The sequence below is a fragment of the Scatophagus argus genome, chromosome 15, assembly GCF_020382885.2.
Source record: "Scatophagus argus isolate fScaArg1 chromosome 15, fScaArg1.pri, whole genome shotgun sequence".
Taxonomy (NCBI): domain Eukaryota; kingdom Metazoa; phylum Chordata; class Actinopteri; family Scatophagidae; genus Scatophagus; species Scatophagus argus.
Window position 1 is genome coordinate 554,419 of NC_058507.1, and position 23,958 is coordinate 578,376.

Sequence of the window (23,958 nt, forward strand, 5' to 3'; positions counted from 1 at the left end):
AGAAACACGTCGGTGTAGCACAACACGGTTCAGTAGAAAATGAAGGTGAGTGTCAGAGATGAAGGGAAACATGCAGCTGGATGAAAAGAGACTTTTATTTGAACCGTGAGGCTCTGTGGAAACTGTCCAGGTTCCCTCTGTGGTCAGAGTCTCTCATGTTCTCCTCCAGTGTCTCGGCTTTCATCAGTTTTTCCAGAAGTTCGGGTTCTGTGCCATCCTCCTCTGAAAGTTTTCATACCATTTGAGGATGCAGCTGGACGGGATGAATGTCTCCGTGGGGTTCGGGGTCATCTGGGCCTGCGACACGGCGAAGGACGAGGCGAAGTTGTACAGACTGTCCAGCATCTTCTGAGTGAACTGCAGGAAGGAGTCCACGGTGGACACGGCGGCGCTGGACACCGGGATCTGCTGGGCCAGCTGCTCCAGAGCCTCCACTGACACGCCGACCTGAGCGACGGAGGGCGACGACGAGGGGGCCATCATGCCGAAAGGGTGCGCCCCACCTACCCCGGCCTTCAGCCCAGAAATCTTAAATATGGCACTTGGCTTGTCGTTGGTGATGAATCCGAGCAGCTGCCACACCGGGCCGCCGCCCGCCGGGTCCGGGAAGGAGAAGTAAACTGCGCCGCCCATGCCGACAGGGAACGGCACCGTGCCCAGCATGAACACTACCACATGGTTCACGTTCTCGTAGTCCGATAAGTTGAACACGAACTTGTCTGAGGCGACCTGCACCGCGTCCGTCTGCACCAACCTACCAGCGACCAAACACCCAAACATCCCTGCAGACAGCTACCCGTTAGCCTCGGAGTTAGCCAGCCTGCCGTCCTGTAAACAGGCTTTAGTTTTAGCTTTAGCTTAGCCTGATAGCTAGTTTCAGACCCCCGACCTGCCAGCAGTGCGAATCACGGACGAACTTAGCAGAACCCGTTTATCCAGTACAAAATGGTGGACTGAAACCTACTGCCACCGATGCCGTTCATGAAGGAAGCTGTAAGTGAGCGGCAGAAAGTTCTAGTACAAGCTGTCATATTAGTACTGCCCTGTCCGGATCTGCTGCTCGACTATCGACCTGACGTCCTGGATGAGGGGAGAAGCGACCCTTCAGTTTGACTGACAGGCACATCTTCTTTTTCTTTGCTATGGACATTTTTTCGCCAGTATTGACAGACACAAACCCCAACCTCAATTATCTTTAAGTACAGCAATTACTCTTGATTAATTATATAGTAAAGGAGTTTTGCCTGGGACAGTTAAAGGCACAATATCCTCCATGTCGTTTGTTCCAGCCGAGCAGTGAAGGTAGAGGGAGTAAGCACGAATGAGACCGGAAGAACTGCAATATTTAAATGTAGAAAAATTTCTATATCGATATATATATATGTATATATAGTGAAATCTCTTCATTTAGTTAATTTCGTTTGTGTTTTCTAATCGTATATTGTTACTTGACCCATAGCAGAGACTATTCAAGGATATCAACCAACTTCCTGGTGAGATAGACCAATACTATACAACCTCTGCTTCAGAACACGATAGTCACCGAATGTAATTGATTGACCTGATCAATAAGTTGAGTTTTCAAACAAACCCGTTTTTTTTATTTTGAAATGCAGTAACCGGATATGTGGCGTGTTCGGTTCAGGAGGTTCAGTTGCAACTCAGCTGTTTGTATGGTGACATTAAGAGCATCAGAATAAACCGAACTAAACAGAGCATCCGTGTGTTTCTGGACTGAAACGTGTCTTCTTGGACGACTTTTGACCGACACTCGGAGGTGAACAGCCGCATTTTTATCTTGGTTAGTTTCCAAACTTTTGCTCGTCAGCTAACCCGGTTAGCCCCCCGATGCTAGCAGCCTGTTAGCCCGCCGCTCGGCTTCCAGGTCATAAATGAAGACTTTTGACCCGTTTGCGGGTCTTCGTATGGACGTGTGTTTGTTCCCAGATTACTCTGATGTACTGAACATTAATGAGCACCGAGCCTGTAAACTTTAGCTGACGCAGTCAGGTCCGGGCTGGAGTCTCTGGACTCTCTGGAGGTCGCTTTGCTGAAGCTGCTGGGAGGAGATGCAGCAGGACTCCGAAAATGCAGGATTTGTATGCGTCAGAAGGCTTGAAGTCTGACGTTAGTTTTATCCCGATAAACACCTGTCAATACTGCATACTCAAACAAAACAAACGAACCTCTTACATCTGGTTTGAGTTTATTGAAGTCTACAGCTGCCACAATAATTCGAATAATATTTGCCAACTATTTATTATTCTGCTATTATTACATTTGTAATGACTTTATTGGGTATACTATACACCATTTTACTAATCGTTTCAGTTTGCAAGTCATATTTGCTGGTTCCAGCTACTTAAATGTGAGGCTTTTATTATTTCCCTGTGTAGTAGTTAGCAGTGTATTACTTTGTAACGTGCAGGTTTTTATTACACATCTTAAATTAAGCTTCAGCACACAGGCTGCAGTGGGATGTTGGTCTGTTTTGTGCTTCTCTGCGGAACAGAAAGTTATTTTTAGAGTGTGTGTGTGTGTGTGTGTGTGTTCATTCAGGACTCGGAGTTGAGCTGTTGAATCATTGATGAGCTGCTCTGCTCTCAGATATTCTCCCAGCTGAGCTGCCAGCATCTCTTCGTGGAGGTCCTGTTCCGTTCCGGTCCGTTCCGGTCCGTTCCGCCCTGTTAGCTCTCAATGGGACACAAACACTCAGCGGTCTCTCAGTGGAGCTCAGCAGCTCTAACGGGTTGTTGTTTTGTCCATCGTTGGGTTTTTCCCACAGAACGTGAACTTTTGGATGTTGCAGACGTTTGGTTTTCCATGCAGTCCCGCTTGGCTCGGACTGTGGAAGCAGTCTGGTGTCCTCCGTGGCTCTGGAGGAGTCTGACAGACTTCCTCGAGTCGGTACAAAGTGCAGGTGTGGCTGTTTGCCAGCAGGGGGCCTCCAGTGAAAGGACAGCGTTGATTTTCTTTATGAACTCTGCTTGGATTTGAACAGCCCTAAACGTGCAGTCTTTCTGTTGTCCAGCAGGGGGCGACTTCATTGGTTTCAGACAGGACTGGTTGTATGTGAGCTTATGAGAAAATGAGTCGACTTCTCAGTAGATTTATGACAGCTTCCTGATGAGTTTATAGTCTCAGACGCTGATTTTAAGTCTTCTTCACTACAGCGAGATGTTCATGTTGTAAATTATGCTCCCATTCAGAGTCAAACAGACCTTAAAGCTGCTCAGGTGGGACGGATGTCACGGGCACAGTTTCACCTCCACCCTCCCAAACAACGCTGACTGATCTCTCTCTCTCTCTCTCTCTCTGCTTATTCCTCCCGTCTTTCCCTCCCTTTGTGTCTAACAGAGTTTGTAAGAATGTCAAAGCAGCACAGAAGATTTCAGTCGAACTGAGAGGAGGAAGAGGAAGGCTGGAAGACGTTGGTGATGGAGCGCGCTCACAGCCTCCTGCTGAACGAGGAGGCGTGCAGTCAGCTGGGCGAACATCAGAGGGCAGAGTTCATCTTTGAATGGCTCAACCACCTGAAGAAGCTGCTTCCTGTCACCGACAGGGTGAGAGCTGCGCTGCCATTGCAGAAGGTCACATGACTCTCAAAGTAAACGTGTTCTGATAAACATTCAAACCTCTCTGTAACCCAGGCCGACATCAGACAGAACCAGCGCCGTCTGACCGACCAGCTGTCGGCCGTTCTGATTGGCTCCCCCGGCCCGCCGAGCCGCTGGCTGCTGGCCCACTGCTTAGCCCTTCTCTTTCGCGTGGGAGACCCCGTTCCTTCCAGCCTATTGGTGGAGAGGTGCAATGACATCATCCGCAGCAAAGACGATTCTCCGTCAGGCCTTCCGACTCGGCTGTAAGTCCGGCTGCATTCACAGCACTCAGGAAATTTGACGTAGTCTTCATTTAAAGATTGTGTTCTACGAGGATGTTTGGAATAAAGGTGGGGGAATTAAACATTTCTGTCCGATAAAAAGTGTGTGTGTGTGTGTGTGTGTGTTTCAGGGCAGCCATCGCATGTCTTGGTGCTCTGTTTGAGCAGCTCGGTCGGATCCTCGTCGGCTCCTTCAAAGACACTCTGGCCAATCTGCTGAAGGCCATGAAGAGCGCTGAGGTGTGTCTGCTGCTGTAGAAAAACAGATGATAACACACACACACACACACATGCTCACACACACACACACACTCACACACACGCTCACACACACACACACACACTCACACACACTCACACACACACACACACACACACTCACACACACACTCACACACACACACTCACACACACACACACTCACACACACTCACACACACACACACACTCACACACACTCACACACACACACACTCACATGCTCACACACACGCTCACACACACATACACACACACACTCACACACACACACTCACACACACACACACACGCTCACACACACGCTCACACACACACACACACACACTCACACACTCACACACACACACGCTCACACACACGCTCCCACACACACTCACTCACACACACGCTCACACACACTGTCCTCCTCTTGCTGAGTCTCTCCTGTTCCAGTTGAAGGAGGTTTAAACGTCGTCTGTCTGATCTGACCCTCCTCTTCCTCCCTCAGTCTCAGGGTCGCTATGAGATCATGCTGAGCTTGGAGAAGATCCTGCAAGGTTTGGGCGTCAGCGCCGTGCCAGGTCACCGCGACGTGTACAAGGTGGCGAGGACGTGTCTGACGGACCGCTCCATGGCCGTGCGCTGTGCAGCTGCCACGGTAACAGCAGCCAGCACCTTCTCCAGCCTTCATCACCTTGTAGATGGACTCAGAGTGAGAATGTGCCTGCTTTCTTCTTGTCGTCCTCTCAGTGTCTGCTGGAGCTGCAGAGGGAGGCAGCGTTCCTGTGGACCAGCGAGTTGGAAAACGTTTCCACTCTGTGCTTCAGAGCCTTCGAAGGTTCCAACTACAACGTGCGAGTGTCTGTTGCCAAACTACTGGGAACTCTGCTGGCGGCTGCTGTGGAGCCCAGACAGCCCACTGGTACGTTAGGTCGTCTGGTGACCCTGCAGCTGTCACAGAGGTTCATCTTTGTGGAGACTAAAGGAGCAGCAGTGTTTCAGTTTGACCTCTGTGTGTTTAGCCTAGCTTAGCACAAAGACTGGAAGCAGACTGATATTGAACAGCTGAAGTGAATGAGTGACAATCGTTCATTATTAGCACAATATCAGTATTTCAACTCCAACATGGCGGCTGCAGCCTCCTCTTGATGAGACATTCAAGTTACTGGACGTAACACCGGTTCACTGAGTGTGATTCATTATCAGCCAAGCTTTAATTTGGTCTGCAGTCGAAACAGAAACACACCCAGCTTATAACCATGAAGTGAACAAAAAGAAGAAGCTAAAGCACAAGTTTTAACACTTTCAGTGCAAAACAAGGCCTTTGTATTCAAATCAAAGTTCTGTGTGGGCAGTCTGACAGCAGGAAAAGACACAGCACTAACAACCAAGCATCTTTATCAAGTCAGGAAGTCTTGCAGTGTCATGGAATTCCAGGCAGGGAACATCAGGACAGATGTGTGTTGATGGATGGATGATGAGGCGTTTAGCTTCTCTCTTTCTCTCTTTTTATATTTATTTCTCTCCAAGCAGCCCCCAGACAGGGTGGGCGGGGCCGAAGCTCCCTGGAGGAGGTGATGGATTTGTTGTCAGGGGGGTTCCTGCGGGGCGGGGCCGGTTTCCTCCGAGCCAGTGGAGACATGCTGAAGGGGACGAGCTCCGTTGGCAAGGACGTCCGAATCGGAGTCACACAGGTGGGTTGTTGTAGCCGTCTTTGAATTTCGGCGGCTGAAGAGTAAATGACTCCTCCTCTTCCTCCTCAGGCCTGCGTGGTCTTTGTCTCCACTCTGGGTGGCACCTGGTTGGAGACAAACTTCCAGGCCTTCCTGTCCCTGCTGATGGAGCTGGCGTCCCATAGCAGGGCCACACAAACGCCAGGCGATGCCACGGTGACCCGCCGCTGCGTCTCCTTCATCCTGAGGAGCACCCTGGGGTCTCTGCTGGGAGAGAAGGCTCAGACCAACGCTGCCAAACAGCTGTGCCTCGCTGTGGCCACACAGAAACGAGCCATCGGTGAGCAGAGAGGCTCAAAGACGCCATGTTCCCTATGTGTACTGTGTACATGAGAGGCATGTGATATCAGGTGTGTGTGTGTATGTGTGTGTGTTTAGATGCAGCTCTGACTGATGGAAATGTGGAGACCAGAGTTTGGTCTGCAGACGTCTCAGCCAGTCAGCATGTGTTGGTCTGCTGCCTGCTGGAACTGGGAGGACTCATACAGGGACTGAGATCCACCGCCGCCCCCCTCCTCACTGACAGCAGCACAGGTCTGTCACACACTCACACACACACAGATGTGTATCTGTCATCTAGAGGAGGAGAGCCGATGTCTCCAGACGGGGGATCAGTGGGAGGTGATTGTGTATGAAAAACATCTGATTCGATGGAATCAGGGGCTGTTGGTGTCCTCCTTCTGTCTGTCCATGACTGAGTTCACTTGGTTAAACCACAGGGACAGGTTTTAAATGTCTACAGGAACTCAACATGGTGACACGATTCGCCTGATTGGTTTCAGGTTCACTAGAAATCTGCTGCAGGAGGTTGACCTGGTTTGTCTGGCTGCTGATGTCCTGTTTGTCCATACAGCCCTCCTGGACACGGTGATCTCCATCCTCCTCCATCCTGCCGCCTCTGCCCGGCTGGCTGCCGCCTGGTGCCTGCGCTGCATTGCCGTGGCGATGCCGTCCCAGGGTTCCTTGCTGCTGGATCACTGTGCTGAGCGGTTGGTGGCTCTGAAGTCTTCCCCTGAAGCTGTAGCCGGCTATGGAGCTGCTGTCGCCGCCCTGGTGGCTGCAGTGCAGCACTGCCCTCTGGGAATACCACACACCAAAGGGATGGTGGGTAAAATCTGCAGGATATGGCCCAAACTTGAGTTGAAAACATTCAAAAAAGAACAAATTCAACAGAGCGTGAAGAAACAACCGTGGTGACATTTTGCCAAACATGTCTGTATGTTGTTGCAGAGATATCTACTGAACTTAGCATGCTAACCAGCTAGCCTCGGCCCGCCCTGTCACCACTTTGCCCCTCTAGAGGTGATTGTCTGAGGTCTTAATCCTCGTCTGAGCTGCTGTTCGTCACCTTCATAATGTCTCCCCTCGAACTGGACTCTGCTGGTCTCAGAGACCAGTCCCGTTCTGGAGTTAGCTCCACTGCTAACTGAGCTAATTGGCTAACAGTAGCTATAACTACAGCAAACAGTGAGCAAATTCTGGCCTTATCTTATATGTTCCACCTTGTATGTGCTGCATACCACATGAATGCAACTTAATGGTAGTTTATAACCACGGTGTCATGAAAGGAGCCAAAGTATGACACTGTGTGTGTGTGTGTGTGTGTGTGTGTGTGTGTGTGTGTGTTTGCGTGTGTGCGCGTGCGTGTGTGTAGCTGGTGCTGGGTCTGGCTGAAGACCTGCTGCGTTCAGCCTCTCAGAACAGTCGCATGTCTCTGCAGAGGACTCAGGCTGGCTGGCTGCTCATCTCCTCGCTCATCACTTTAGGTAAAAACTCCTGAAGGTTTCTGAGAGAAATGCATCGAGACTTCAGGACAAACATTAGTTTTTGCTCTGCTAGGAATAAACATTAATAATGAAACAAGTTGTCATCCAAAGGTTGAGTTTTATAAGCTGTGTTGTGTAAGACCTAAGATTAAACACACTTTGCTTTACTTTTATTTAAATGAGGAGTTTTGGTTAACGTGTGTCCAGGTCCAGCTGTCATAGAGCACCACCTGTCCCGTCTCCTCCGGCTGTGGCGGTGCGTGTTTCCGGCTTCGCTCAGAGAGCAGGAGATGGAGCTGCGACGAGGGGACTACTTTACGTGGCAGGTTACGCTAGAAGGACGTTCCGGGGCGCTCTGTGGTTAGTCCACTTTCTCTGGGAGTCTCAGTTCAAATTAAACAGAAATACGCACTGTTACACCACTGACTTCATGTAAAGATGGTCGACATGAGAGCTCCTCAAAAGTGAAGTCCAAACATCTGCATCGCCCCCTGGTGGCTGGCTGCAGTATAGCTCATAAGCTCCTCCCCCTCCATGTTAGCAGATGGGACGTGAGCCAAACTAAGAACTCATTACGTCAACTAAACTACTCATCAAATCAGTTTTTCCCAAAGATGGATTCTGTCATTTTAGGTAGTTCTTATCGTGCTGACGTTTGTTCAACTGTTCATTTTACTGATCAGTTTGTTTTTAATTAGTTATTTGATGCTATAAAATGATCACTACAGCACAGACTCTGACTCCAACTGACATCACCAGAACAGGATGGCAGCACTCGTATCAGGGATGTTGTGGCTTCACTTTGCACAGGGGGAGGAAGTGGAGAGGCTTCGGCCATCTTTATATGTCAGTGGTTCAGATGTGGAAAAACATTTAAAAATACAGATGTGACGTGACAATGTTGAAATTCAAAGCTCCAATTGGTTCTTGAAAGATAAAAGTTGTTGTGTCTGAACAGCGATGAAGAACCTGCTGCTGCACTGCAGGGAGCTCGTCACCGATGACATCATCAGCCATCTGCTCACGCCATTGGCCTGCGCTGTGACCCTGCTCACTAAGTCAGTACCTGCTTGGTTGTCTTTAAGACACACACACACACACACTGATTCATCCGCTGCTGAAAATAGTCCCTGACAAACGTACTGTTTCCTTCTGTTTGTTTGATTAAAAACTACAGTAAGCAGCTGATTCGTGAAGTTAGTGAACATTTTAATCGTGAAATTCTGTGTTTGCGAAGAGTGTTTGAGCACAAGGACTCTAACTGACACATTTCTGATAACATTAGGTAAAATATTAAAATCTCTTTGTGGCCTCAGTAGCTTTATCTACTTAAATTACCCTAATTGTTTTGTTTGGATTTGTTGACAGTAAAAAATATAAAATATTGTGGAACAAAGAACCCACCATAAATGTTTTCTCTTTTCTGTGTGTGCGTGTGTGCGTGTGTGTGTGTGCGTGCAGGTTGCCTGCTCTCCTCAGGTCTTACAGCACTTCAGTTCGTGGATTTTCCGTGGTCTACAGACTGCGAGTGTACGAGCTGCTCGCTCTGCTGCCTCCACACAGCTACCAAGGTGACATCACACCTCCTTCACTCCTTCACTCTCTCCTTCCTCTCCTCCTTTGTTTCATCTCTTTCTTCCTCTGTGGTGCCTCATCTTTTTTTATTTTATCAGAGTTACTTCTGACTTTTTATATCAGAATAGATTTTTGTCATTTTTTTTCTTTGTGTTCCTTCTTTTCTTCCCCTCTTTCCTTCCGTTGTGTTTTCATTTCTCTTCGGCTTCTTCCATCTTCTTCCTCTCGCTTGTCTCATTCCCTCATGCTATTCACCGTATCTCCCCTCGAGCCGTCAGAATGTTGTTTTCCCAGTAGAAGCACCTGAACAGCCTGTCTGCTCCTCCTGTAGAGAGTTTCGGTTTGGTGATGAACCAGCTGGTGACTGATCTGTCCGGTCAGGACAACCTGAACCAGCCGTGTTCAGAGCTCACCCTGCTGCCTCCGCTCTGTCACCGTGACGACCTGCCACTTGTCGGCCCCGCCCTGCTTGATACCGACCACAGATACATTGAGGAACAGGTGACGTGTGCTGGACGCTGGTTGGACTTCATTCTGATGAAGCAGTGAAGGGGACAGCACGGGACTGAAGAGCGTTTCATTGTGTTTGGTTTTCAGCTCCATGGCAGCAGTGTGGGAGGAGACTCTCTGGACAACGACTCCTTCAGGCTGTGTGAGAGGACTGATGAAGCTCCTGCTGCTCTTCCTCCTCCTGTCGCGCTGACCGCTGCTGCTGTCCGTCTCTTCGGAGTGCTCTTCCCGCACATCATCTCCGCTCAGAGGTAACTCACCTGCTGTCAGTCGGGACAGGTTGACCATTTTGAATGCCCGTGTTGACAGCGTGTTGCAGCTCAGGAGGTTTAAGGCCCTGTAAAGCTGACCTGTGGATAATAGCTTCTCTGCGTTTGTCAGAGTGAAGATATTGGAGCAGTTTGTGGAAACAGTGAATCAGCTGAAGGGTCAACGTCAACAGACTGTCCAGACGCACGTCTGTGCTGCCCTCTGCAGTCTGCTCAAGGTACTACACCTGCCAGCATCCACAATCAAACCACTCAGGCGTGTGCGGGCTTGTGTGTGTTTCACAAATATTTGCTCACAACCAGCACTGTTTGTTCTTGCTTTCTGTTGAGTCTCATTTATGTCATCATTTTATTTAGTCTATTTTTCCTCTACAAGCTGAACATAAACCCCTGACGTATTAACACTTTATAAAGTTGTAGTTTCTAAGGAAAACTAACCGTGCCCTCCTCCTCAGCACCAGGCCGGGTTTAGGGGGTCTCTGGGGCCAGAGGAAGTGCGTTCCCCAGCGTTGTCCCTCCTGTCGGGGGCGCTGGAGAGCGTCAGTCCTTTGCTGCGCTGCCTGGCTGGCGAAGGTCTGGCTCGGCTGGTTCAGGTGGTCGGAGACCCCGGCTTCACCGTCTCCGTCTGCCTGCTCTGCTTTGACAGGTGGGAGGATGTTCACATACAGCTTTTAACTGAAGATGCTGTTGGAGTGGACACTCACTGCAAGAGAGGATCTTTGGGAAGGCTTGAGTTTTGGATAAAATGAAATGTCTGTAATTTCTTTTCAGTCTGTTTCCTGTCTTTGTTGTCACGATCCAAAAATATTCGTCACAGTCATGGAATGAACTGGAAATAGTTCCAAAAAGCTTTAAATTACTGTGAGTTATCGCCGTGATGCTTCAATACACACAGTTGATGTCTGGAGAGCATCTGGAACCAGAACTCTCGTTTTGGTTTCTGAGCTCCACGTGGTGCAGCGTTGTCCTGCTGTACACCTCTTTACACTCTGAAAGACAGACCCCTCAATTTCATAGTGAAACAGAAATGTATAAAGAAGCTGTAGAAATAAATATGTTTGGGGAGGTAAAAGGAGGGAGACTCAGACAGACGCCCCTGTACTCAGCAGCTCCTCAGCAACGCATTCTTGCCGATACACAGCCCTAGTACTACTGCTATTACGTGCAGTACACTGCTACTGCTGCTACTGCTGCTACTGCTGCTACTGCTGCTACTGCGCTCTCACTAACGGTGTCATCCTGACTGTCCAGGCTGAAGACGGCTCGGGACGCGGCGTCTCGCAGTGGCTATGCTCTGGCTCTGGGGGCGCTGCACCGCTACTCCGGAGGAATCAGCTCACCTCAACACCTGTCCACCTGCCTGGGAGTCCTGTTCACTCTGAGCCAGGACAGCACCTCTCCTGAGGTCCAGGTACACGCACACGTCTGTCCACACGTTTGTCGTCTGTAACTTTAATTTTTAGATTATAGATTTTTTTGGGGGGGCAGTCGTGGATCAGCGGTTAGGGTGTCGGACCCGTAACCGGTGGGTCGCTGGTTTGATTCCCCCGTACCGGTGTCCATGGCTGAGGTACCCTTGAGCAAGGTACCTAACCCCCACTGCTCCCCGGGCGCTGCACGCGGTCGCCCACTGCCCCGGGTTTGCTGTGTGTGTGTGTGTGTGTGTGCACGTCACTTGGGTGGGTTAAATGCAGAGCACGAATTTCGTTGGAGTGAGTTCCCTCCAATGACAAAATATGTCACTTTCTTTCTTTCTTTCTTTAAGTCACTCAGAGATTTACACATTGGCTGCTAAAGCAAGTTTTAACCTGCAGCAGCATTTTAGACAAGTGATGACCAGACAGAATGTCCTCACTTTGTGTCCGTCCAGACCTGGTCTCTCCACAGTCTGTCTCTGGTGGTGGACCTGTCCAGCGGTCTGTACCGTGCGCACGCCGAGCCGTCCTTCACTCTGGTGCTCCGGCTGTTGCTGTCGGCTCCGCCCACCCACCCTGAGGTGCATCACAGCCTGGGACGCTGCCTGCACGCGCTCATCACCTGCCTGGGCCCCGACCTCCAAGGTACTGCTCAGGTGTAGCACTGATGTGCCTGTGTGTGTCAGGTGGAGTGCATCAGTGATGTGTGTGTGTTTTATGTGTCGGGCGAAGGTGCAGCCGCGTCCGGTCTGCGCTCCAGCTGTCTGGTCGGATGTGGAGTGATGCAGGCCGGTTCAGACTGTGTGGTTCAGGCCAGAGCCATTTCCTGTCTGCAGCAGCTGCACATGTTCTCACCCCCGCATGTGGACCTGTCTAGCCTCGTGCCTGCACTGTGTGTGAGTACACCTGACTTCACTCCGTTTACGTCCACCATTTGTCACGTGCTTTCGGTATGTGCAGTGAAATGTGGGGCTGATGTGGGAACATCTGCAAGACGATGTGTAAGCCTGATGCGTGTTAGTAACATCTACAGACAAAGTTTTTAAGTTACCCACCACACTCAGATCAGTTTTTACCCTCAGCGAGTGCTGCACTCTTTTTCTGGTGACATCATTTGAAGCCAGAGTCTGTGCAGATCGGGAGGTGGAGCCGTGGGCTCAAGTTCCCGCCCCCATACTCATTTGAACTAATCAGGAGCAGCGCTCAGCTGTCAATCATGACATTTCGGCCCCTTTTTATCGCATCAAATAACTAATTAAAGCAAACTGTGATGATTAGCAGGGTCTGTAGTGACTGATTGGTATCAGTCTGTGTATTAAAGTCAGTACGTCAAAGACGTAACGTTGATTTCATCCTGTCGAGCCTCCGTGAAAACTGTTCGTGCTGTCAGTCTGGCGGCTAAAACTCAAAGACTAAAGTGATGAATATATGAAAAATAAAAGGTCTTATTTTCAGTACAGGAATGTGTTGTAAATGTTTGTGTTAAAAGATCGTCCTGTTGTTGTCTGTGTTGGACTACAGACGAGTGTTCATGTGCAGTCAGACGTGTGTGTGTGTGTGTGTTTTTGACTCTGTCTTGTGTCTTGCAGGAGATCTTGTTGGATTATTCCAAGTTGGTAGGTCCTCCGTCAGGCCTGAAGCTGCTGCTTGTCTCACCTGTCACTGAAACACTGTTTGAATGCATCGTATTGATCTGTTGATTAGGAATTACTTACACTGAGCCCTAACACTTTCCTGTTGCTTTTGATGCTGAATTAACGGGCTGGTTTTCCTGTGGCGGACTGACGGCTCTAACACTGTCCTGTCCCACGTCCCTGCTGCCTGTCTGTGTCCTCTGTAGTCAGTCTGCTCAGCATCTCCTCTAGAGATGAACGTCTGAAAGGATCCCTCAGTTCACCACCATGTGAGAGGAACAGATTCTGAGGAGGAATTTGTGATTAATGGATGGAAACGTTTTAATCTGCGAGACGTTGGTGTTCTGTTAGAGTGATTAATCATCTGTTCAGGAGTTAATCACAAGATTCGGTCATGAGGATCGTTACTGTTGGTCAAACACATTTCAGATGAGGTGTGTGATGATATAACCTCTCTACTGTAATGGATTCAGCCGTTCTAACGCAGAAATATCAAAACAAAAATATTGGATAGAGAATGTTATTGATTAGTTTTTTAAAAAACATGATGGTCATAAAGATGCTGAGCGGACTGATAGTCAGCGTGAGTCTGGAGGAAACACCTGCAGCTGCATGCTTCCTCTGATGAACCTTGAACCTGGCAACATCAGGTGTCAGCTCCACTGTGTGTGTGTGTGTGTGTGTGTGTGTGTGTGTGTGTGCGTGCGTGCGCGCCCCCGCCCCCGACAGGCCCACCTGTGCAGCTCCTACCTGTGTCTGCGTCGGGCCGTGGTGGCGTGTCTGCGGCAGCTCGTCCAGCGTGAGGCTCTGGAGGTTTGTGGACACGCCGTGACTCTGGTCAAAGAGCTGCCCAGGCGAGACAACACACAGCTGGGTGAGACGCTCCTGCTCATCGAGACGTCCGATAGTTAAATCGGTGGCTTAGGGGGCAGCAGTGTGTAGTGTGTGTCGACTGTTCTGTAAGAAGCACGTGTAGAACTCATCTGTTATCACGTTGGAGTCGCCTGCCAACATCCCATGCGGGTCAAACTCCAGTCAGAGCGTATTCGCTTTGATTTGTTGTAATGATAACTTTTAAAGTGCTTTTATTTGTGCAGTAGTTTCTTTCATACAAGAAACGCAGCTCATGTAAAAAGACAGCTTGGACATGAAAACGAGGATAGAAAATGAATGTAAGCATGAAAATACAGAGAAACAAAGGTGACAAAACTACAATAATTAACTTTTTAATTTCATATCCTGTCACCGCACACATCTGTGCACACACTCACATCCTGACGCTGTGCAGATGTCACCATAAAGGAGGTGGGTCTGGAAGGAGCTCTGTTCACTCTGTTGGACCGCGAGTCTGATCCAGGTCTGAGGAGGGACATCCAGGAGACTCTGGTCCACATGATGGCGTCCAGCGCCACCAGTGGCAAACTGGGACACTGGCTCAAACTCTGCAAGGACGTCCTGTCCGCAACCACGGGTGGGTCGAATCTGTCAACCCGTCTCAGTGTCTCTCAGGTGTATGTGATGAATCTGTATAATAATCCATCTGGCGTTTAGTGTGTGTGACGTGTAAACGGCTTCAGATTCTGTTTTTCAAAACAAAGAAAATGAGGTTCACTTTAAAAAGGAGCTTGAAATCCATTTACACACATCTCCAGTGATTTACTAACTTATTCCTGTCAGCCGCACCTGAAGGTTGTTTTACTTTTGGGAAGGTTTAAGTGGGACTGATGAAGACCTGTGGGTGGTGTTCACAGCCGGGGGAAAAGCTGTGGTCCTTGAGTTTCTGGGGTCGTGAGTAAACTTTGACTCTCGTTCAGACTGTCGGGCTCCGGTGGAGGCGAGTCAGGAGGACGAGGAGGCGGACCCCGCCAAAGACGACGACTCCTCTGCTTTCAGAGCCCGGTCGGAGTCCGGCGGGCCGTTCACGGCCCTGCGCTGGGCCACGCGCCGCTTTGCCATGGAGTGTGTGTGTCGCATCATCGCTCAGTGTGAGACCGCAGACCCAGCTCACTTCGACATGGCTCTGGCTCAGGAGCGACGCCTGCACGAGTCCACTGGTTAGACCCCCACATTGGCCCCCTTTACTTTGTATTGGTGGACTCTGCAGACCTACATGACCCCCTCACCTTCTCTCCTCAGACTTCCTGGTCCTCCATCTTGGCGAGTTGGTCCGCATGGCGTTCATGGCGGCCACAGACCACAGTGACCAGCTGCGGCTAGCGGGTCTCCAGACCCTACTGGTCATCATCAGACGCTTCTCAGCCGTTCCTGAACCGGAGTTCCCAGGTCATGTGATACTGGAGCAGTACCAGGCCAACGTAAGCAACATCCGCTCTTCACGTTTTATCCACACGACCGACCAAAACCCAAAGAGATCCAGTTTACTGCGGCACAATCAGAAAAACAACAAGTGTGTGTGTGTGTGTGTGTGTGTCTGTGTGTCTGTCTCGCATGTGTGCGTGCGTGTGTGTGTGTCGCACGTGTGCACAGGTTGGAGCTGCTCTCAGACCAGCCTTCGCTGCTGACGCTCCTCCTGATGTCACCGCCAAAGCCTGCCAGGTGATCAGTTATCAATAATCCTGATGGCAGCTCACTGTTGTGATCCAGTTTAGCTCAGGCAGACGTTCACCTGTGGCTGCTTTGCTCTCCAGGTAACCAGGCAGCACCTGATTGGCTCCTGAAAGTGAGTTTAATGACATGTCTGAACGTGTCTCCAGGTCTGCAGTGCTTGGATTGCCAGTGGGGTGGTCAGTGACCTCCGTGACCTGCGCCGTGTCCATCAGCTCCTGGCCTCCTCATTGGCCAAAGTGCATGCCGGGAGGGACACATCCAGCCAGCTGTACAACGAGGCCACTGCTACCATGGAAACACTGGCCGTCCTGAAGGCCTGGGCCGAGGTGGGAGTTCCCCGTTATCGCTGTTTATTTATTGTCCGATGCAGTCGTTCGGCGCTTCTTTGTTACCGTGGAAACTGCAGACACTGAGCTGAACTCACGCCCTCGTGTCTCAGGTTTACATCGTAGCTGTTCAGAGGAGCACGCAGGAGGGGAGCCCCGCCCAGACCCCTGAGCTGACCAGTTACAGCTCAGGCTCTGAGTCGGGAGGCGCAGGCCTTCTGAGGCTGGTCCAATCGGATCTGCCGACACTAAGCCGTCTGTGGTTGGCAGCACTGCAGGACTACGCCCTGCTGACCCTCCCACAGGAGTACGCATCACAGCTACCTGCAACAGGTAGGAGACAAGGAAACGACTTAAAAAGCTTCTTCTGATCTTGTTCAACCAGAGTACAAAAATATTTTATTCAAATAAATGTATGTTTACTCTAAAGTAGCCTCACTGGAATTAAAGCGGGTCGGCTTGGTGTCCGCAGAGAGCAGGATCCTGGACTTTTGTAAAGCTGGTTGTTAAACTGAAGAGAACTTTTTCCTGCTCTTCTTCCCTCAGGAGGTTCTTTGTACACAGCAGAGACTGCAAACCAGGCCAGAGCCCATTACTCCTCCTCCTGGGCTCCCATCCTCCACGCCACCTCCCTCTGGCTCCACAGCACTGGTCAGTGCCCCTCCTCACCCCTAATCACTCCTCCTCCTCACCCCTCCTCACTCCTCCTCACCCCTCCTCACTCCTCCTCACTCCTCCTCCTCACCCCTAATAACTCCTCCTCCTCACCCCTCCTCACTCCTCCTCCTCACCCCTCCTCACTCCTCCTCACCCCTCCTCACTCCTCCTCACCCCTCCTCACTCCTCCTCACCCCTATTCACCCCTCCTCCTCACCCCTATTCACCCCTCCTCCTCCTCACCTGTTCTCACCCCTCCTTGCTCCTCCTCAGGTGTGACTGTGTGTGTTGCAGGTTTTGTGATGTCAGATGACACACCTGCCACCCTGTCCAGACCCGCCACGCCCACCTCCATGGGACACACTGGATCCAGAAGTCCAGAGGACGTCAACACTGACAGACTGCATCTCATACTGGGTAGGAAACTGGTTTTTAAACTAAGCCCAGCAGGAGCTCACATTAAACTGATTTTTCTGTATTGAGTTTGGTTGTGTTTTCAGGGATCAGTGTGGAGTTCCTGTGTTCCCCGCACTCTGAGGACCAGATGGAGAACATCACCTCCTGTCTGCAGGCTCTGCAGGCACTGCTGGATGTCTCCTGGCCCCGAGCCAAGTTTGGAAACGACCAGGTGAGACACAGCTGGACCTGAATTCAGACCTGAATCCAGCATCCGGGCCACATTTTTGAATATACCGGAGTCATAAATTCTCTGTCTGTCTGCAGGCTCTGAGCGTGGAGCTGCTCAGTGTTCTGCACAGGCTGATGGTGACCAGAGAGTCGGCGTCCGTTCAGCTCGCCGTGTTGGATTTACTGCGACAGGTTGTGTCGGCCGCTCAGGAGCACATCAGAGAGAAACGCCACAGTGCTGAGGGTGAGCACACACCACCAAGTCGCTGTAGCAGTACGGGAGTGTTTACATCTGAGTGCTGATGAATCCATTTGTCCAGTGGACATAATTGTCAGACTGAGCGTGAACGTTCACAGTTCTGAACATGCGAACAAGTTCCATTTGCAGCTCCAGAGTTTCCAGTTTTACGTTCTTCATCTCCGCTCTCCTTCAGCCTGAATGTTGTAAAACATTATTGTTCCACAGTGGACGACGGGGCTGCAGAGAAGGAGACGCTGCCGGAGTTTGGCGAGGGGCGGGACACCGGCGGTTTGATTCCTGGACGCTCGCTGGTGTTTGGAGCGCTGGAGCTCTGCCTCTGCGTACTGGTCCGGAAACTTCCACAGCTCAGCCCCAAACTGGCCGGAACCAGCCCAACTGGTATGAGGAGGAGGAGGAGGAGGAGGAGGAGTGGTGGTACTGAGAGGGGTTAGAGAATGACTTTGATGGGTGGGATGGTAGCAGAAACAAACAGTAAGAGGAGTCATAGACCAGGAGTGAGGAGATCAGCAGGAAAACGAGTGTGAAAGGGAAGAAGAGAAGTCGGTGAAACACAGGGGGTGAATGTAAATCTGCATGTGTGCGTTCAGGTCCGGGAGGTTCGGTCTGGATTTTGTCTGACGGTGACTGTCGGCTGGTGTCGTCAGCTCTGCTCGTCCTCTCCGAACTGCCGTCCGTCTGCTCCCCCGAAGGTGAGAGCTGAAAAAACATGCTAATGCTAGCTGTAGCATGTTAACATAGACGTTATTTGTACTGTGTTGGACCTGTCGGCTGTCTGTCCTCCTGCAGGCAGCGTGTCCGTTCTTCCCACTGTCCTCTACTTGCTGCTGGGTGTCTTTCGAGAGCTGGTCCACCTGCCCAGCACGCACTCTGGTAACCTGACAAATGTAGTACAGCTGTCTCACATCTGCACTTGAGCACAGCATTTGAGCAGGTGTCCCGTCCTTTCTTTCCCAGTCGCCCCGGGGGTGGACTCGGCGGGAGGTGCCGGTCTGGGTTCAGTCGTCCAGTCGGCTCTTCAGTCTCTGAAGTCCGTCGTGACGTGTCCGATGAGCCGACAGGAGAAGAGCCGGGGAGCCTGGAAGCTGCTGCTGAGATCAGCTCTGACTACTCTGCTGGGCCTCTGGGACACTGGTACCAAACACTGAGATGTTTACTCATGTTTTTATTTTGGGCAAAATTCATTCTGACGTAGTGAAGTTGTTATAAAATCCAACGGAGGTTAAGGTCAGTTACAGTGAGAGGGGAATGTGAATGAGCTCAGTGTTTTGATGTGTGTGTGTGTGTGCGTGTGTGCGTGTGTTTTCGGCAGGTGGTGTCGTAGATCAGGTCAGTCTGCTCACAGCTCTGACCGTGTTCCTGCTGTCTGCTGGTCCTGATGTCTGCACTGTGGAGCCACTGCACACGGTCTGTCTGCAGCGCTTCATCGCCAGCATGGACGCCAAAGACCCGCTGGTTAGTACCTGACAGAGGCTGTCTGTTTCCTGCACTGTAACGCCATCACGCCACACGGACGGGACCTCCGTCCGCCGCTCAGGATGTCCCTCCTTACGATCGGGAAGCCAGAAATCCAATAAAAATTCTGTCCGAAATGCAGAAAACAGGAATCTTCGGTCTGCGTTTCTGAGTGAAACCGTAAACCGGCAGCCTGCTGGTCGAACTGGCACACAGTGATGACGATTCAGCGCTTTGCCTGCTGAGTCTATTCTGAGACACACAGATGAGCGCCGAGCTCAGACTGACAGAAGGAGGTCACGTCCGAGTGTTCGAAAGTCTGGAGATGAAATTGGAGGCGAGTTTGTGACGTCGCAGCTGAGTGATGAGGAGATCTGTTGTCCATGAACACATCATCATCTGCTCGCCTCAGGCTTTAACCTGCACATCTTGATTTAGTGAAACCATGAACCACAGTACCACCCTGAGAAAAGATTCAGGGAGTCCAGGATCTAACGGCTGCTGTGAATGATCACCAAACTCTGTTGCAGGTTGTGCGTCGGTGTCATCAGCTGTTGACGTCGGTGTTTCAGGCTCCGCCCGCCGTGGCCGTCCCGTACATCCAGGCGCTCGGACCGCCGCTGCTTGGATTCCTCCAGGTACTGAACTACAGTGTGTGACGGGGTTAATAAACTGTAGCTTGCGTCTTTCTTGTCTTTTTGTGCCGAATGTCCTCTGGTGGGAGAATAAATAAATCTGTCTGTGGTCACATGGTGTTGCTTCTCCCTCAGAAGGTGGAGAGGAGTCGTCCTCAGAGTCAGGAGGAGCTGATGGGAGTCCTGGAGGGAGTGCGTGCCATGGAGGCTCTGGTCCAGGCTGCAGAGGAGTCACAGCGTGAGAACACAGAGTAGAACCCTGTGTTCTCTGAGTAGAACGCAGACGTTTGCACTAAAGTTAAAAATCTGTTTGAATAATCGCTGATGTACAATCCTGAGGCGTTTACTTCTACTCTACTACATGTTGGAGGCACATGTTGTGCATTTGCCTGCGCTGCATTCATTTGGCTCCTGTAGTTACTTTGCTGATTAAGATTTTTAATACGAGTAAGGAAAAAATTAGCTAGTAAAAGTCATTAAAAAACGAGCCCCATCTTTAACACATCAGTACTGATGATCCACTAACAGAGTATCTGTCCACCCTTCTGCACGATGAGCACCTTTGATAGTTCTACCTGAGATCTGTGACATCACTTCCTGTTCGCACACTGACAGCCGTCTGTTGATGACCTTCAGGTGCTCAGCTGGTGGCCGTCTTGTTGCCCATCCTCATCTCCTTCCTGCTGGATGAAAACGCACTGGGTTCCGCCCCCGCGACGTCCCGCTCTCTCCATGAGGCGGCGCTCAAAGACCTGATGCGTCTGGGCCCCCAGCACTCGGCCGTCTTCAGGTAACACGACGAGGGGATTCTGTAGATTCTTAGTGCTGCGTCCACACTCCTCACTCTGGTGTCAGTCTGATGAGCTTGGATTCAGGGTTGGATCCTGGTTCCACCTATCAGGCACTTTGTCACTTTGTTAAGAAAAGTGCTGTGCCAATAAAGTTTACTGAACACGTGTCGAGACAAACATAAGCTACTACGGCATGTGGTTTTGTTTAAAGCTGTTCAAAAAGAGGATCAGGGTTGATTCGATGTCATTTCGCCTCCCTCAGGTCACTCATCGCATCGTCTCCTCACCTGAAGTCTCGCCTTGAAGCTGCCGTCAAAGGAAACCAGGAGAGTCTGAACGCTAAAGCTAGCAGCGCTAACACCGCCACCCACAGCACTGCCAAGTCCTCCCCCAGCATCACGCTCAAAACCAACTTCCTGTGAGATGACTCACCATGACAACACTCGTGTGGCGTTCACTGTCCGCTGTCTGTAACGATACTGCTGTTGCCCGCAGTCTAATGGGGAATGTGGGCATGCCGCCATGTTGGAGGGCTGACAGCAGACAGGGGAAATCAAGCCCTGTTATGACATCACTTCCTCTTACACAAACGCTGTTCGGATGCTTTAATGTTCAGACGACGATCTCTGATGTGACATGACTCATCCAACGTGGCGGTGTGTTCCTCTGGTTAGACGCGTCTCCGTATATGCAGCATGTTCACTTTATCATCTGTCAGTCATTAAAGAACCACACCTGCTGATTATAATGTTTAGATGTAGATTGATGTCACTTCCTGTCTGTGAAAATCGACGTACAGACAGAAAATCCGTCAGTCAACAAGTGGTGCCTCAGCTGTTGGAAACCCACACATCTGAGCGTCCTTGAACGCACCACGTTACCACCTGTTCGAAACCGAGTAAACGCTGAGACGACAGGCAACCGAAAACAAACCTTTTGGTGAAATAAAAGTGAGTTTAACTGAGCGGATGCTGACAAGTTCCAACCATCGAGGCTCAGCCGGGGATCAAAGCGACTGATAAGATGCTGATGTCATCAGTTTATCAGGATCTCTGTGAGGTTACAGAAGCATACTGACAGAACACACTGTAACGTCAAGCCGACCTTAGTAGAACAAACTAATCGTTATTATCTGTGATTGATTATTTTCTCCGTGAATCAGCTAATCGTTGACAGGAAAGGGAAGTGAAAGGGGTGAACTGATCTCAGACCGACTTGAGATGATTCGTCGATAAGCAGAATGGATCTTTTCACGTCAGAATATTTTTCATGTTTAATGTCTTCTAGGTCACCAGCTTTCAGTGCAGTCATGAGTTCACATCACATCCGATCTGATGAATATGAAACATATTTGCTTCAGAAGGTTGTGAATCCACTTCAGTCTCAAAGGGAAACACTGAAGGTTTTCATCCCAAAATCAGACGTTTTGCTTTTGGTTTACACGATAAAAAATATGATTTTACTGTAAGTCTTGTAAAATGCAAAACTAAAAAAGATTTTTTAAATATTAAAGTCTTCCTTTTAATTATCAGGTCAGACTTTAGGCCGCTGGCATCATGTTGGTTTGTAGTTTTGTGTTGAAAACCTTTTTGTGCGTGAGACTCAGGAGGAAACGCAGACTTCAGATCAGTCAGAGTGAACAGACCTGAGTCAGACGGCTTCGACTGGCTGACCTCAGTTTAACTCGGAGAAGACTTGAAGAACAACTTTTTGAACTCACAGGCGTGATTAATTTCACACTTAATCGTTAAGGCTACAAATATGTCAGAAAAACCCCATCAGTTCCTCAGAGCTCCAAGTGACGCCTTCAGAGGTTTCCTTTGTCCAACCATCAGTCCAAAACCCAGAGACTCTTCAGTCATTGCGACAACTGACAAAGAAAAGCAGCAGATCCTGACATTGAAGAAGCTTGAAGCAGCACGTTTGACTGAAATGAGGTCTGAAATGGGACAGCATGACGCAGGGACTCACCTTCTCGTGATCGTGTGTTCGCTCCAGCTCCAAATAAAAAACACGCAGTCTGTGCCGTTTGATTAGTTCTGTCAGTGAAATATTCACAGGCTTTTATTTTGAAATAACCATCGTGTCTGTGCATCCACAACTTGAGCAGGAAAACAACCTGTTGTTAGTAGAACAAGCTGTACCACTAACTCTGAATGGAGGTCAAAGGTCACAGGACATGTAGCAGAAAGCAAGAGAGAGGAAGAGGATTTTATTTTTTAGTAAAATGTTGATTGTTTCATATCTGAAAACTCTCCGATTGTTATGTTATTGTTATGTTATTGTTATGTAAGGGACAATTTAGTCATCAGCACTTTAGTGTGATGACATCACAACCACATGATGTTTCCTCACGGTGTCGCAGGCCGGGACTTCAAAGAATGTGACTGCAGTTGCTTTCACAGGACTTTTGTGGGCTAAATGTGAGTGAAAATCACTAAAGGTTTACCTTCAGTAAGGAGGTAAAGCAGGTGAGTCGTGTGCTTCCAGCTTCAGCGGCTTGGCCCTGATTCACAGTGTGTGAGCTCACCTGGCCGACTGCTTTGTGACCTGTACAGGTGTGACCTGTACCTGAACAGATGAGTTAACCTGTTGTTTTCTAATGCCGGCGAGCCAATAAAACCTGTTGCTCTTTCATTTCACTTTCCAGTTTTCTCTGTCTACAGACGCTTATGATGTGGGATACGTGTGTGAGACGATAAAGAGACAATGAAAAGTATTGGACACATTAAAATTAATCAGTCACATTAAATTCTGTGTCCTCTAGTTCCATTATGTTGAAGAGAATGCAGACACCAGTCAGAGCCGATTTCTCCAAAGCTATCTAGATGATAAACACTGCTACAGGAAAGAGGACAAATCTGCTATTTTTATTTTGGAGTGAACTGTCCCTTTACGGACATTTTGTAGCCTGCTATCAACTAAAATGTCTGCACATCGTTGGAAAAGCAGCACTCTGTGTTTTCTGACCTCAGTGCAGATGTGATTGGGTGTGGCCAGAAATGTGGTATATTCCACCTCCTGTAAGCACACCTGACAGTGATGTCAGTTTCTGGTGCACACCTGGACGTCACTGCAGCCATTAAAGCTCGAGAGGTCAGAAAAGTTTTCAGTTTCTCCTCTCGGCTTTTTACAAAATTATTTTAAAAGTAAAACAACTTGATGATTTTTCTGATACGTATGCAGGCTTTATTGCCTGGAAAAAACACTGCTTTAATGAATTTAATGAAAATTCAAATACATTTTTAAAATATTTGATGTCATAAAGTCAGGTGAACTAATTGAACAAAGTAAGTGCAGTTGCGGCACATGTTGTGCTCTTGAATAAAATAATTATGAAACTATATGATTTGAAAATATACAAGCACTCTTTAAAATTTACTTCACACTTGATTTTCTCGGTGTACTTTTCCTTCTGTATGTTTTCTCACTACTGAAACAAACACGTCGCAGCGCCCCCTGGCGTCAGCTGCGTCACCTAAAGATGCTGCCTTTACACTATCGTAAACCACAGTTTTATCGACACGTAGCGTGATTAAGTAGTTTTTTTGTAACCAACGTAATATATGGGTTGATTCAAGAATAAAAGTTGGATTGTAGTACAGATACAATTTCCTT

The 23,958-nt window shown here is 49.4% G+C and overlaps 2 protein-coding genes across 6 annotated transcripts; one reads left to right on the plus strand and one right to left on the minus strand.

The window, feature by feature from the left end:
• Positions 1–77: 77 nt before the first annotated feature.
• On the minus strand, positions 78–1,265 carry hikeshi (heat shock protein nuclear import factor hikeshi). Its single transcript, XM_046413859.1, has one exon. It carries the CDS (start codon positions 778–780, stop codon positions 184–186), a length of 597 nt encoding a protein of 198 aa, XP_046269815.1. The 5' UTR covers positions 781–1,265; the 3' UTR covers positions 78–183.
• Positions 1,266–1,431: 166 nt separating this feature from the next.
• heatr5a (HEAT repeat containing 5a) lies at positions 1,432–22,977 on the plus strand. Of its 5 annotated transcripts, none has more exons than XM_046413852.1 (42): positions 1,434–1,801; positions 3,358–3,563; positions 3,651–3,862; positions 4,012–4,120; positions 4,629–4,778; positions 4,871–5,042; positions 5,651–5,814; positions 5,884–6,133; positions 6,232–6,387; positions 6,707–6,957; positions 7,508–7,619; positions 7,827–7,979; positions 8,578–8,677; positions 9,081–9,190; positions 9,526–9,695; positions 9,792–9,955; positions 10,086–10,191; positions 10,429–10,619; positions 11,225–11,384; positions 11,844–12,033; positions 12,121–12,284; positions 12,978–13,004; positions 13,752–13,896; positions 14,311–14,493; positions 14,837–15,076; positions 15,159–15,337; positions 15,510–15,578; positions 15,737–15,916; positions 16,030–16,249; positions 16,463–16,567; positions 16,868–16,990; positions 17,074–17,201; positions 17,297–17,444; positions 17,667–17,840; positions 18,050–18,151; positions 18,249–18,332; positions 18,417–18,593; positions 18,772–18,914; positions 19,445–19,552; positions 19,685–19,787; positions 20,186–20,339; positions 20,603–22,977. In XM_046413852.1, the coding sequence occupies exons 2-42, from the start codon at positions 3,438–3,440 to the stop codon at positions 20,760–20,762; spliced, it is 6,162 nt and encodes a 2,053-aa protein (XP_046269808.1). In that variant the 5' UTR covers positions 1,434–1,801; positions 3,358–3,437; the 3' UTR covers positions 20,763–22,977. The 5 variants fall into 5 exon arrangements, with proteins under 5 accessions (XP_046269810.1, XP_046269808.1, XP_046269807.1 ...); XM_046413851.1 differs by having other exon boundaries at positions 1,434–1,777; XM_046413853.1 differs by having other exon boundaries at positions 1,436–1,777; positions 5,654–5,814.
• The last annotated feature ends 981 nt before the right edge of the window (positions 22,978–23,958 follow it).

What these genes read in the sequence shown, in the direction of transcription:
- heatr5a (XM_046413852.1), top strand. Translation starts at nt 3,438, where the DNA reads ATGGAGCGCGCTCACAGCCTCCTGCTGAACGAGGAGGCGTGCAGTCAG. An exon ending in TCAGGCCTTCCGACTCGGCT is followed by an intron (nt 3,863 to 4,011) that starts GTAAGTCCGGCT and finishes TGTGTGTTTCAG; the next exon opens with GGCAGCCATCGCATGTCTTG. An exon ending in CCAAGTTTGGAAACGACCAG is followed by an intron (nt 17,202 to 17,296) that starts GTGAGACACAGC and finishes GTCTGTCTGCAG; the next exon opens with GCTCTGAGCGTGGAGCTGCT.
- hikeshi (XM_046413859.1), bottom strand. Translation starts at nt 780, where the DNA reads ATGTTTGGGTGTTTGGTCGCTGGTAGGTTGGTGCAGACGGACGCGGTG.